The following is a 14,168-nucleotide window of genomic DNA, read 5'->3' as shown; positions in this document are numbered from 1 at the left end:
TGCTCCTTGGATGCTGCCTGACCTGCTGCGCTTTTCCAGCAACACATTTTTCAGCTTCAGTATGACATCTACTTGATTGAATGGGAAGGTGCTAGGATGGGAGTGGGGGTGGGGAGGATGAGGAAGTATTAGGAGTGATTGGCCATACTAAGTTACTGTGTAGTGTCAAGGGATGCACAGGATAGGTGGATTAGCCACAGTAAATGTGGGGTTACATGGATAAGGTGGGGGACCTGGGTCTGGTTATGATGCTGTTCAGAAGTGTGGACTTGATGGGTCAAATGGCCTCTTTCCACACTGTAGGGATTCCATGATTCTATGATAAAGGAGTGATCCCTATAGAATGCTGACCGTGGAAGGGAGGAGGAAATGTGTTTGATGGTACCCTGCTGGAGGTGGCCAGAATGGCAGAGGATGATACCTGGAATTTGGACACTGGTGAGATGGAAAGTAAGGACAAGAGAAACCCTATTATTATTCTGGGATGGATGGAAAGAGGTGAGGGCAGAAGTGTGGGAGATGGGTCAGACACAGTTGAGGGCCCTGTCAAACCAGAGTGTTGGGGACTGCTCAGTTGAAGAAAAACTACTGTCAGAGGTGTCCTGGTGGAAGATGGCATCATCAGAACATGACAGAGATGAAGAAGCTGGGAGAATAAATAGGAATCCTTGCAGGAAGGAGTGAGTGAAGAGATGGAGTCAAGGTAACTGTGGGGCATGGTGGATTTGTATTAGGTATTGATGGAAAGCCTAACCCTAGAAATGGAAACAGTAAAGTCAAGGAAGGGAAGGGACGAATCAGAAATGGAGCAGGTGAAGGTGAGAGAAGGATAGAAATTGGAAGCAAAGCTATTAATGTTTTTTTCAATTATAGAAGAGAGAAGAACATAGCACTGACAAAATTATCACAGTAACTGAGGAAGAGTTATGGGTGGGGTCCCGAATAGGACTGGAACATTCCACACACTCCATAAAGAGACAGGCATAACTGGAACCCATCGCCACACCTTTGATTTGAGAAAGTAAAATATGTTCTAGAAAAATGTATTCAAAGTTAACCGAGATAAGTAAAATCTGTGCTTTGCAGGAGGCAAGCTTGAATTTTTAGATTTACTGAAATGAAATCAAAACAAATATTTCATCTGTGGAAATAGAATGCAACACAGTTATTTTCTATCCAATATGAAGAGTGATAAGCTGTGCCATAGCTAACACGTTGTATAAATGTCTTAGGCCGAGGCAATTCTTCTTCTAATTTGAGATTTAGGATACATATGGTTAGGAAAATCTTGTAGAACAAACATGAACATTACTATGTCCGGAAATACATTTCCCCAACCATGCTCTGATATGGTATTTTAATAATGGAGGGGTTAGGTGTCAGGTAGCCTGTTCATCCTTATGCCAGATGAAGTTGCTAAGTGGTCACCTTACTAGCCACTTAAGGTCCTCTTCCCACAGCTTGCATTTTGCCTTTGGCAGATGGACATCTCAGCAACTGGGAAAACTGCTCAATAAACCTGGTGACATCCCTGCAAGCCAGGGGATTCCCACTGAAAATATCCTCCCCATTCTCATGATCAGTCCTGTTTATGTTTTACCAAGTACTTCCGACTAATGGTAGTGTAGAGTGCTGTCACTGATTCTTTCTATAATATGTGTATAGGCCTGTTTGTTTAATCGTGGCAGAGCATAAACCAATTGTGAGTCTTACCACAAACAAACACGTATTAGTTATCTTATAAATGTTAGAGTCATAGAGATTCAGAAGGACAGACAGGAAGGTAAGGGAAGTGGTGTAGCTCTGATTTTCAAGGACGACATCAGGGCGGTGCTGAGAGATGATATAGGTTATATGCAAAATAAGGTTGAATCCATTTGGGTAGAAATTAGAAATTCTAAGCAGAAAAAGTCACTGATAGGCATAGTCTATAAGCTACCAAATAATAACATCACATTGGGGTGGGCAATATAAAAAGAAATAACTGATGCCTTTAAAAATGGTACAGCAATTATCATGGGGAATTTTAATCTACGTGTCGATTGGTCAAACCAACTCAATCGGCGTAACCTTGAGGAGAAATTCATTAAGTGAATCTGCGATAGCTTTCTTGAACAGTATGTGATGGAACCGATGAGGGCGCAAGCTATCCAAGACCTGGTCCTGTGTAATGAGACAGGAATAATTAATGACCTCCTAGTTGAGATCCTCTTGGAAGGAGTGATCACAGTGTTTTTGAATTGAGAATACAGTTAGAGAGTGTGAAGATCAAATCTGATATCCAGAGTCCTGTGCTTAAACAAGGGAGACTAGAATAGGATGTGGGTGGATTTGGCTAAAGTAGACTGAAAAGAAAGACTTTATGATGGGATAGTTGACGAGCAGTGAATGACTTTCAAAGCGTTCAGCAAAATATATATTCCAGTGAAAAGGAAATACTGTAAGAAAAGGTTTAATTTGCCATGGGTGTCTAAGGAAATAAGGGAGGTTATCAAATTGAAAGTGAAAGCATACAAAGTGACCAAGATCAGCAGGAAACTAGAATATTAGGAAAGCTTTAAAGGTCAACAGAAAGCCACAAAAAAAAGCTATAAAGGAAAGTAAGATAGAACATGTGAAAAAACTAGCAAAGGTAGCAAAAGTTTATATAAATATATAAAACAAAAAAGAGTAGCTAAAGTAAACATTGGTCCTTTAGAGGATGAGAAGGGGCATTTAGCAATGGGATATGATGAAATGGCTGAGGCATTGAACAGGAATTTTGTGTCGGTCTGCACAGTGGAGGACACTAATAACATGCCCGTAATTGACAAAGAGATGAAGGTAGATGAGGACCTGGAAACAATCATTATCAAGAAAAAGGTAGTGTTGGACAAGCTAATGGAGCTAAGGATAGACAAATCTCCTGGTTCTGATGGAATGCTTTCCAGGGTACTAAAAGAGATGATAGGAAAAATAACAAGTGTACTTATGGTGTTTTCCAAAATTCGCTGGACTCTGGGGCAGTTCCAGCAGGTTGGAAAACAGCAAACAAGGATCAATGCTGGGTTCACAGCTTATCACCCTTTATATAAATGATTTGGTTGTGAACATAGGAAGTAAGTTTGCAGGTGACACCAAAACTAGAGGTGCAGAGAACAGCGAAGAGGATTACTTGAGAGTACAACAGGATCTTGATCAGTTTGGCCAGTGAGCTGTGGAGTGGCAGATGGAGATTAATTTAGGTAAATGTGAGGTGTTGCATTTTGGAAAAGCAAATCAGAGCGGGACTTGTACACTGAATGGTAAGGTCCTGGGGAATGTTGCTGAACAAAGAGAACTTGGAGTGCAAGTTCATAGTTCCTTGAAAGTCGAATCGCAGGTAGATAGGATAGTGAAGAAGATATTAGTTAGGCCACTTTTGGAATACTATGTGCAATTCTGGACTCCCTTCAATCGGAAGGATGTTGTGAAACTTGAAAGGATTCAGAAAAGATTTACAATGGTGTGGCTCGGACTGGAAGATTTGAGCTATAGGGAGTGATGGGATAGGCTGGGGCTGTTTTCCCTGGAGCGACAGAGACTGAGGGATGACCTTCGAGGTTTATAAAATCGTGAGGGGCATGGATAGGATAAATAGACAAGGTCTTTTCCCTGGAGTGGGGGAGTACAGAACTAGAGGGCATAGGTTTAGGGTGAGAGGGGAAAGATTTAAGAGACCTAAAGGGAACGTTTCCACGCAGAAGGTGGTGTGTGTATGGAATGAGCTGCCAGAGGGAGTGGTGGAGGCTGGTACAATTACAACATTTAAAAGGCATCTGGACGGGTATATGAATAGGAAGGGTTTATAAGAATATGGACCAAGCACTGGGAAATGGGACTAAATTCATTTAGGATATCTGGTCGGCGTGGACAAGTTGGACCAAAGGGTCTGTTTCCATGCTGTACATCTCTATGACTCCCACTCATGTTCTCAAAATGCTAGGTACTTGCTGATTTTCATGCTGTGTCGTCTTGACATTTAGCTTGTTTCTTGTTTGTTAAGCTAATCTGAATATTACTGAGGGATGTTGGGCCCATTAATCAAGCAGTCTCTCAACTGGCAACTCAGTGCTGCCTTATGAGAAATTCACCACATTGCTCAGCAAATGCTTACAAGTTGGAGAGAGAAGCTCCTTACAATCAAGATCGGCCTCACCAGACATCTCACCCAATTCTGCCAGAAATTTCACCCTCGCATACATCACTCAGTCAGACATAAGATTGCACCCTAAGTTTTGATTTTAATCCCTGCTGTCAGTTTAAAAACTGTAGATATGGTGAGTATGTGGAATTTTTTTTTAAATTAAAGTCAATGTTTCCACTTTTGTCAACTGGACTTGCATAAAACAGTCACTCATGCATTGTTGATATTCTTAATTCAGGATTTGCCATAAATGCCGTGAAGAAGGAAGGCAGTTCTCTCTGAAGGTTGGAAGTCCTTGCCACAGAGGCATGTGAGGGCAGAGTCCTTGTGTATATTTAGGGCTCCTTGTGTATATTTAGGGCTAAGACAGATTCTAGATCAGTCAGGGATTCAACGGTTTCAGGAGAATGCAGGAAAGTGGATATGAGGAGTGTTGGATCAGCTTTATTCCAATGAATAATGGAACAGGCTTGAGGGCCGATTGGCTTATTCCTCTTCCTATTTCTTATCATGTTAATGCAGTTAGTAGAAAGGTAAGATGGCTAAAGAAAAGAACTGGTTAATAAACTCTGGCTTTGCATAATAATTTATTTTACAGGCAAAACCCAAACTTCGTAGAGGAAGAGCCATTTACAACTGCACAGCAGATCATGCTGATGAGCTTACATTCACGGAGGGAGAGATTATAGTAATTACTGGAGAGGAAGATCAGGAGTGGTGGGTATGTATCTATCTAATGGCACATTATTATACTGCCCTGTGGAGGCATTTTGATTAGATTAGATTCCCTACCGTATGGGAATGGGTCCTTCGGCCCAACAAGTCCATACCGACCCTCCGAAGAGTAACTCACCCAGATCAATTCCCCTACTCCATATTTATCCCTGATTAATGCACCTAACACTATTGGTAATTTCCCATAGCCAATTCGCCTGACCTGCACATCTTTGGATTATGGGAGGAAACCGGAGCACCTGGAGGAAACTCACACAGACACTGGGAGAATGTATAAACTCCACACATACAGTCACCCAAGGCTGGAATCAAACCTGGTTCCGTGGCGCTGTGAGGCAGCAGTGCTAAACACTGAGCCACCGTGCCACATTCTTCAACCTTGGCTTGTTGGGTGTTGATATTTGCTTTTCTTTGTTGCTCTTACCTTAGAAATGAGTAATAACTCCTTTCTCAACCTCTTCTTAGTTGTGCAATGCAGAAGTCAGAAATTCAGCCATTATTTAAACTCACTGCTGAACAAGTGCATGATCTTGGAGCTGGCTTTTAGGATATCCACAGGACTAGTTTGGTGACCCACATTAAACATTAAGTTAACAATCACACAACACCAGGTTATAGTCCAACAGGTTTACTTGGAAGCAATAGTTTTGGAGCGCTGCTCCTTCATCAGATAGCTGTAGAGCAGGATCATAAGACACAGAATTTATAGCAAAAGATCACAGTGCCATGCATGCAATTGATACGATATATTGGGAAAAAAACCTAGATTGCTGTTACTTCTTTCAGCTTTTTGAATGGGTTGCAGGTTTCAAATCACATTCTGAAGCTAACTTAAGGTTTTATTTTTAAAAAGTGACATCTCAGCTCAAACAATGCATTAAAGATGTGAGGTTAGAGTCGGTATCCCAATCTTGAGTCAGACTGGGACGTTCAGTCTCTGATCTTAAGATGACCATCCTCCAAGGCAGACTTTGATATACGCAACAACGCAAAGTGGCCAAGCAGGCAGGCAGGCACACACACACACACACACACACACACACACCCCCCGCTACCCCCCCCCCCCCCCCCCCCCCCAAAGAGGTGCACTTTACCATGCACTGTCACTCACTCTCCACACACATGCAAGTTTTACAGAATTGTAATGGCAGATATATTCTATTTTGTTCAAAAAGCACACAATCTGCAGACAGTCAATACAGGCAATCAATCCATGTAACATTTTATAAATGCTCAAGATTATCATCAGCAGTGGAATTCTTTTGAAAGGTAGAGAGCTGTGCAAGAAAACAGGCTTCAGCTTAGATAAAGTAAATGCATGTTCAGTACTCCAGTGTATTTCATCTTGCTGTAATTTCTTGAAATTGTACTGCTGTGAATACTGAAGGAATCATACAGGATGTGAACTTACCCTTGCTATCATAGATCAGTATGGTTCAGCTCATAGTTACCCTAAATTACAGATTGTGGAGACTTTGATAGTAAAGTATCTTACTAAGAAGACTGCAGTGCCAGAGGAATCATACTTTGTTTTATACTGAGGCTTTGTCTGCCAATTGATATGAAAGTTAATATTCCCATGCTCATCCAAAAAACAGCAAACAATTCTTTTAGTGATTTGATCAAAGTTCCTCTCAACGAGTGCCACTAAACAATGATTAAATGGTCATTCCTTTCGCGGCTATTTATGCAACGTTTCAAGAGCAGAATTATTGCTAAATAACATGTAACGGGAAGTTCTGACTGTGCGATTAAGCAATATGGAAATACTGTAAACAAACCAGTAAACATATCTGTCTTTCTCAGGACATGATAGACTGCATCAAAGTATATGTCACTTCTCTATTCACAGAATCAAAGAATTATTACTGTGCAGAAGGAGCTATTTGGCCCATTGTGCTTGCACTGGCTCTATTATCAAGTCTGGCTGTACTATCCAGTGCCAATCTCCTGTCTCTTTCCCATTTCCCTGCGCACACATACTATCTAAATAACCATCCAATGCCCTCTTGAATGCCTCAATTAAACCTGCCTCCATCACTTTTCCAGGCTGTGTGTTGCATCCCCTAACTACTCGCAATTTGAAAACTTCTTTCCTCACAACACCCTTGCTGCATTTGCATATCACTTTAAATCGGTCCCCTCCTGTTCTTGTTTATTTTACAAGCAAAAACAGCTCACCCCATATATCCAGCCCATTCATAATTTAAACTGTCTGAGTCAGATCTCCTCTTAGCCTTCTCTCCAGGGAGAACAGTCCCACTTCTTCAAAATATCCTTGTAGCTGAAGTTTCTCAAAACTGGTAACGTTTTAATAAATTGCTTCTGCACTGTTCCCATCTTCTATAATGTGGACCCCCACGTGTACGAAATACTCCAGCTGAGGAATAAAAAATGTCTTGGACAAGTTCAACATCACCTCCCTGTTTTTAAACTCTATGCCTTTGTTAATGAAGCCAAGAACACTATGCTTTACTTACTGCTGTCTCTCCAAATGTCCTACCACATTTCAATGATCTGTGCATGAATATCCCCAGGTCCCTCTGCTCCTGAAATACCTTTAGAATTGCGCTTCCTATTTTACACCATCTTTCAGTGTTATTCCTACAAAGTGCGTCATCTCACACTTCTCTGCATTGAACTTCATCTGCTTTCTATCTGCCCATTCCATCAACTTGTCTATTCCTTTAGGAGTTCCATGCTATCCTCCTCACAGTTTACAATTCTTTTGAAGTTTAGTGTCATCTATAAACTTGGAACTTATTCTCCATGCACCAAGATCCAAATCAATAATATAAATCAAGAAAAGCAAGGACCCCAATACTGATCCACAGGGAAGCTACAAAGATTCTTCCAGCCCGAGAAATATCCACTGCCCAGTGCTCTGCTTTCTATAGTACTGCCAATTTTGGAATCACATCGTCACTGTCTGTTTTATACATAACTTACAACTTTCTTCAAATGCCTCCTGGAAATCCATGTATACCAAATGTATGTGTTACCATCAGCAATCTTTTCTGTCACCTCCTCAAAAACTATTGAACACTAGTTATGCCACTGGCTGATGTATATTGAGAGTGTGCTTTCCAGCACCATACACTCAACTCTAATCTCCAGCATCTGCAGTCGTCACTTCCTCCTACTGGCTGATGTGTGAGTGCCAATCTCTTCTGCAGCTGGCACAGTTGAATAGGATTGGCCCAAGGCTGGCTTGTATTTTTTTCATTTTGTAGGGTCTCTTTTCCATCATCTGGACATTTCTTTAGTCCTCCCATTTTTCCATGCCAGTCTTAACAGTTTGTCTCCAGTCACTCTAGTCAGCAACAACAACCTCTCATTCATAACTCTGATCCTGGTCAATTTGAGATCTCGATTATAGATTCCCTTGTGTAGCAGATGCAAGTGACTTGTTCCTCTTGCACCAGTAGAACATATTTTTGGGAATGTGGCTGCAATTCATTTGGCACAGATGGTCCAGCCAATCAAATCACTGCTGTCTCAGCAGCACAGGAACAAACTTTGGGGATCCCAACATGCAATTTTATATTCTTCTTTGATAGTCTGTCATGCAAGATGGCCAGTACCGTCTGAGTCATCAGAGGGGAAATGGCTCAGACACTTTTCTTGGCTTGCATATATTTCTGAGAACACAATTCTGGTACAACAAGCCCCTTGTATTTTCAGTTGTTGTTGTATCACACTTGATTTCTCAACTTTGACATGATAGGATGAATTTCTTTTTTTCACCTAGGATTCTAGCAAGCAGCCTATTTTCCACAGCAGCATTTCTGTTAGCAAATTCAAAGGCCTTAGTGAGGTCTCTGAAGGGAATGTGAAGTGGTCTGTGTTGTTCAAGGTATTTCTGCTGCATGGGGGTCACTTAGATCAGTTGGAAGATTTGTAGCTCAGATTGACACCAACGGTGTGCGTTCGGTTCCCGCACCGGCCTAGGTTACCGTAAAGGACTTTCCTCGATCTCTCTCCATGCTTAAGGCATGATGAATCTCAGGTTAAGCCTCTACTAGTCTGATGTCTCCAATGAGATAGCAGCCCTACAATCTTGTAAGACAATAGCAACATTACCTTTTACTTCTGCAGTAACTGCCAAAGTAAGAAAGTCATGTCAGCTGCCAAACTGTCAGCTTTGAAACTGCACTGAGACTATGATATGTAATGTCAGGATCTGCCATCTGGTCAGAGCAACTTGAGTAAATACCTTCCCCACTTTACTTATCAAGGAAATGTGTCAATAATTGTTAAACATACAAGTAATCCTTTTGTCACTACAAACCTGCTCTGCCATTCAATAAGACCACAGCCGATCTGTTGTGTTCTGAATTCCACATTCTCACCAACCCCTGCTAAGCTTTGATTCCCTTGCCTAACAAGTGCCTTACAGAATTAGTCATTAAGATGTACAGCACTGTCCAACTGATATCCGACATTAATCTAGTCCCATTTGCCAGCATTTGGCCCATGTCCCTCTGAACCCTTACTATTCATATATGCATCCAGATTACTGTTAAATGTCATAATTGTATCAGCCTTCACTACCTCCTCTGACAACTCATTCCATACAGGCATCACACTCTACGTGAAAAAAGGTTGCTCCTTAGGTCCCTTTTAAATCTTTCCCCTCTCACCTTAAACCTATACCCTCTAGTTTTGGATTCCCCTACCCTGGGAGAAAGACCTTGGCTATTCACCCTATCCGTGCCCCTCACAATTTTATAAACCTCTGAGGTTTTATAAACCTCAGCCTCAGATGCTCCAGCAAAAATAGTCCCGGCCTCTTCCCCTGTTAGCTCAAACTCTCCAACCCTGACAATATTCAGTTTCACAACCTGTTTCCTATAGCAGGGTGACCAGAATCGAATGCAAGATTCCAAAAGAAGCCTAACTAATGTCCAAATTAGCTGCAAGATGACCTCCCAACTCCTATGCAGAATGCACTGACCAATAAAGGCAAGTGTACCAAATGCCTTCTTCACTATCCTGTCTACCTGCGACTCTACTTTCAAGGAACTATGAACCTACACCCCAAGGTCTCTTTCTTTAGCAATGCTCCCCAGGACCTTAGCATTAAGTGTATAAGGCCTGCACTGATTTGCCTTAACAAAATGCAGCATCTCACATTTATCTAAATTGAACTCCATTTGCTAATTGATCCTTAACATCTGGGGTGAAGGCAAGTGTTGAGATGTAGATGCTCATGAGGGTAACTGGATCCCATACTTGTAGATAAGTGAAGATGAATATCTGGAACAAGCAGATCACCCAATGAGGAAAGGCTATATAGACTAGGGCTGTATCTTCTGGAAGAATCAGAGGTAACTTAATTGAAACATGTAAGATCCAGAAGGGACTGGGTGGATACTAAGAGGATGTTTCTTGTGGGAGAATCTATAACTAGGGGTCACCCTTTAAAAATAAGGAGGCGGCTACTTAAAACAGAGACAAGGAAATATTTTTTCTCTTAGGGGTTGTAAATCTTTGAAATTCCCTTCCTTAAAATACATCAGATGCAGAATCTTTTAAATATTTTTTAGACACAGCTAAATAGACTTTTGAGGAATAAAAGTTCTTGGGAATATGCAGGAATGTAGAGTTGAAGATCAGATCAGCCATTGTTTTATTGAATGGGGAGCAGGCTTGAAGGGGCGAATGTTCATATGTTTGTAAGAAGACAAAGAATCTCTGTGCTTTTTGAAGGGTTCAGTTTCAGAGGTTGTGTGGTTTTCCTGTAAATGAGCTGGAGGAATGTGTAATATTGCACTTTTGAACAGGCCCAGGTTCTTGCAGCCTGTATCTCCATTTCTAACTTTGTAAGTTCTTTATCAGTCGCAGTTATCTTGCTGGCATCATTAATCTCCACATGGTCATTGCTAAGGCCTAAAGTGTAATGACTGAAACTCAGAGTATCTAGATCGTGATCAAAATTAAAAACATTTCTCTGACCCAATTCCCACTCCTTCTAAATATATGGCAGGAAGGAAGGGATAGATTGTGTTGATTAATCTCAGTTTATAATTGTGAATGCCTGTAGGGTTCTCAGGGTGAGCTTTGAACCAACAACGTTCTGACTCAGAGTACTGAATGGAGCTTACACAATGTTCAGAACTTTTAATTAGCTTAATTCAATGCTGTGAAATAATAGCACACCTTGCATGTTATGTTGCACTAAATCAATAATGGGAATAATGAGTGTTCTGAAACACCTCTGAATGTTGACTGGATTTAAATGACTATGTTCATTTTTTTCTCTTTCTGGCAGAATGGCTATATAGAAGGGCAACCTCACAGAAAAGGTCTTTTCCCAGCATCTTTTATCCAGTTACAAACAAGCTAACAGATCTTATCCTTCAATCTGAGCAATTAAAGTGAGAGAAGACTAATATCATTCGCTTCATCTGTATCATTTACTTCTTGGAGTTTGAAGCGTCTATCAATTTTACTGAAAGGTAGTCGTCATTTGAAAATTGTTTCTAATGACCATGAACAGTGAACCAGTTCTTCTAATGCAGTGGCCCTTCTGAGGGAAAAAGCTATACTGATGCAGCAGGCAGTTCGGTAAAACCCGAATACATGGTTTAACTTCAGGAAAGATCCAGATTGCTGTTTGAAAGCAGGTGGCTGTTTAATTTGTTGCCCTAAGTGTATGCCTTACTGTACAATGCTAATGTATGTTGGTATTTTAAAAAAATTGTTTCCAATTAGTGATATTATTCAGTTATAAATGTTTAAAGATTTAAAATGGTCATCATAAAACCACTCTCGAGAATTAGCCATTATATATAATATATATATTTTTTATATATGGAAAAATCCTATCTTTAGAAATATTTGTGCTTGGGGAGGTCAACACCTGACCACACTGCCTGGTGGCAAGCATTTACTGAGGATAAGGGAACATCTTTCATACCAGGCTCTGCTTTCTTTGTTGCCACTTCAGAACTTTTATTTTGAGCAACAAGCAATTATGACAATCCATGATGGGGAAATAGCCTCCAATAGGCTGGGGAGGAAGAATGTGTGAAAATTATGGAAGAGTCTATGTATTTTTATTTTTAAAGATGGCAAGTAATAATTTAAAAATGCTAAGTGTTCATGTTAAAACATTTTAACAAGAAAATAGATCCCTATATCTTATTTAAGATATGATAGTCTCTGGACTATCAAACTTAGTTTGGATTTGTGTTTACCATGTCGTAAATGTGCTTATGTGTAATGACTGAAATTCAGAGCATCTAGATCATGATCAAAATTAAAAACATTTCTCCTACCCCATTCCCACTCCTAAATACATGGCAGGACGGAAGGGATAAATTGTGTTGATTGACCTTAGCTTATAATTGTGAATGCCTGCACAGATTTTTAATTAATGAATTTATACCGAGTGAACTACCTCTTTGGAGTGTGAAATAAAACAGAAAATGCTGGAATTATTCCGTAGGTCTGGCAGCATCTATGGAGAGCGTAAGAGAGTTAATGTTTCAAACCAAATATAACACTTCTGTTCTCAAGAAGAGTATTCAACTCGAAACTTTAACTCCCTTTCTCTCTTTACCGATGATGTCTGATTTCAGCACTTTTTAATTTCAGATTTCCAGCATCCGCAGTATTTTGTTTTCATTTTTGGAGTGTGAATTACTTTTCCTTTTGAAATTGGAAGAAATCTCAGCAACAGAATCAGGAGTGCATCAGCACCACCTAGAGTTTGAACAAAGCAGTCATGAAGGCGACTTTACACATTGCAGCCAGTTTGCACAAAATCATTTTTCTGTATCTGCAAATGTTTTTTAGATTAGATTTCCTACAGTGTGAAAACAGGCCCTTCGCCCCAACAAGTCCACACTGACCCTCCAAAGAGTAACCCACCCAGATCCATTTCCCTCTGATTAACAGTAAACTTCCTCTCAATTTATCTCGAGCATAAATTGTGACTTACTGTTGTCTTCCCCTTGTCCCTCCTCCAGGCTTGATTTTGGCATCATAAAAATGAACAATGTTTCTTAGTGGTAAATGTATTATTAAACAAATCAAACTGTCAAATCATCCTCATTACTGCCAGGTTAACTGGTAACAGTGTTATTTGCAATGTGGATTTGTTCAGTTTTAGCTCACTGTTGATCTGATCTGAAAAATAAAAGGAAAATGTCGATCCTTTATGAAGGGCTGATGAGATGACTTATTCTAGATTGGGACCACATAAGAAAGCATTGATACTTTGGATGGTCTATTCATAAGGCCTCTGCCTACCCTTCCCAACACCACCACATGAAATATCTATTACTATTACCGTAACTGTGTAGATATTGCAGCGAGATTCACAATCACTTGCTTTGTTCAAGAGATTATGAATAAAAATAGAAAGCAGAGTTAAGATCCGTATGATTGGAACATTGTAATCTGATATGAGGAAAAGTATTATTTTTTTATTTTTAATTATGCTCAATGAAAGAAATCATTCCAGAATTCTCATTCCTATTCTTGACTACTGTGTGATTATTCTCTTTCATGTACTTTAAAGGTGTACACCACCTTAATTATCATTGTGAATAAATGGCAAACTTGGTTAATTACTTAATCATTGTCTCTAGTTTTATTATATGGGTCTTTTTGTAACTTTTGTACTTGCAGAAAAACACAGTTTTAATTAATAGGCATGTGTCTCTAACAATCAAAAAGACATTTGTTGTAATGTTTTGCACAAGTTCTTACACAGGCACTCCTACATATTCAAAATGCTGAATCACCATATTATCAGGCTTAAACCGAAGTCAAACGTATTTACAACTTTGGTCACATATTTGACCCTGTGCTGAGTTTCCAATGATGTACTGAAATGAGAGCTAAGACTATGTATTCTCAACTCCACATCCCCAGTCAGCTTTACCACTGCATCAGCTATACCTGTGAAAACCTCACCATAGGAGCAGGAAAATCGACGTTTCGGGCAAAAGCCCTTCATCAGGAATACAGGCTTTTGCCCGAAACGTCGATTTTCCTACTCCTCAGATGCTGCCTGAACTGCTGTGCTTTTCCAGCACCACTCTACTCCAGAATCTGGTTTCCAGCATCTGCAGTCATTGTTTTTACCTAAAACCTCACCATACCTTTGTGATTTGTAAATTTAGGATTTGAATTAGGTTTATTGTCACATGGACTCAAGTTACAAAAGAACATGAGTAAAGTGAAAAGTGTACAATGTTCCAAATACACGGTGCCATCTCAGTTGCATGTCTTAAGTACAAAAACATAGAAAAAA

General features: G+C 40.1%; 1 protein-coding gene across 3 annotated transcripts in view; it reads left to right on the top strand.

Annotated features, from left to right (window-relative positions):
* Nucleotides 1–13,487, top strand: part of unm_sa1614 (un-named sa1614) — a 259,429-nt gene extending 245,942 nt beyond the window's left edge. For all 3 annotated transcript variants that reach the window (XM_072556198.1, XM_072556197.1, XM_072556200.1), the window contains 2 exons: nt 4,764–4,886; nt 11,175–13,487. In XM_072556198.1, the coding sequence (XP_072412299.1) occupies nt 4,764–4,886; nt 11,175–11,249 (198 nt within the window). In that variant the 3' untranslated portion in view covers nt 11,250–13,487. The remainder of the gene's footprint in view (nt 1–4,763; nt 4,887–11,174) is intronic.
* The last annotated feature ends 681 nt before the right edge of the window (nt 13,488–14,168 follow it).

This window comes from Chiloscyllium punctatum, chromosome 37, assembly GCF_047496795.1.
Source record: "Chiloscyllium punctatum isolate Juve2018m chromosome 37, sChiPun1.3, whole genome shotgun sequence".
Lineage (NCBI taxonomy): Eukaryota > Metazoa > Chordata > Chondrichthyes > Orectolobiformes > Hemiscylliidae > Chiloscyllium > Chiloscyllium punctatum.
The sequence above is the reverse complement of the archived record's forward strand: the minus strand, read 5'-3'. Positions and strand labels throughout refer to the sequence as shown.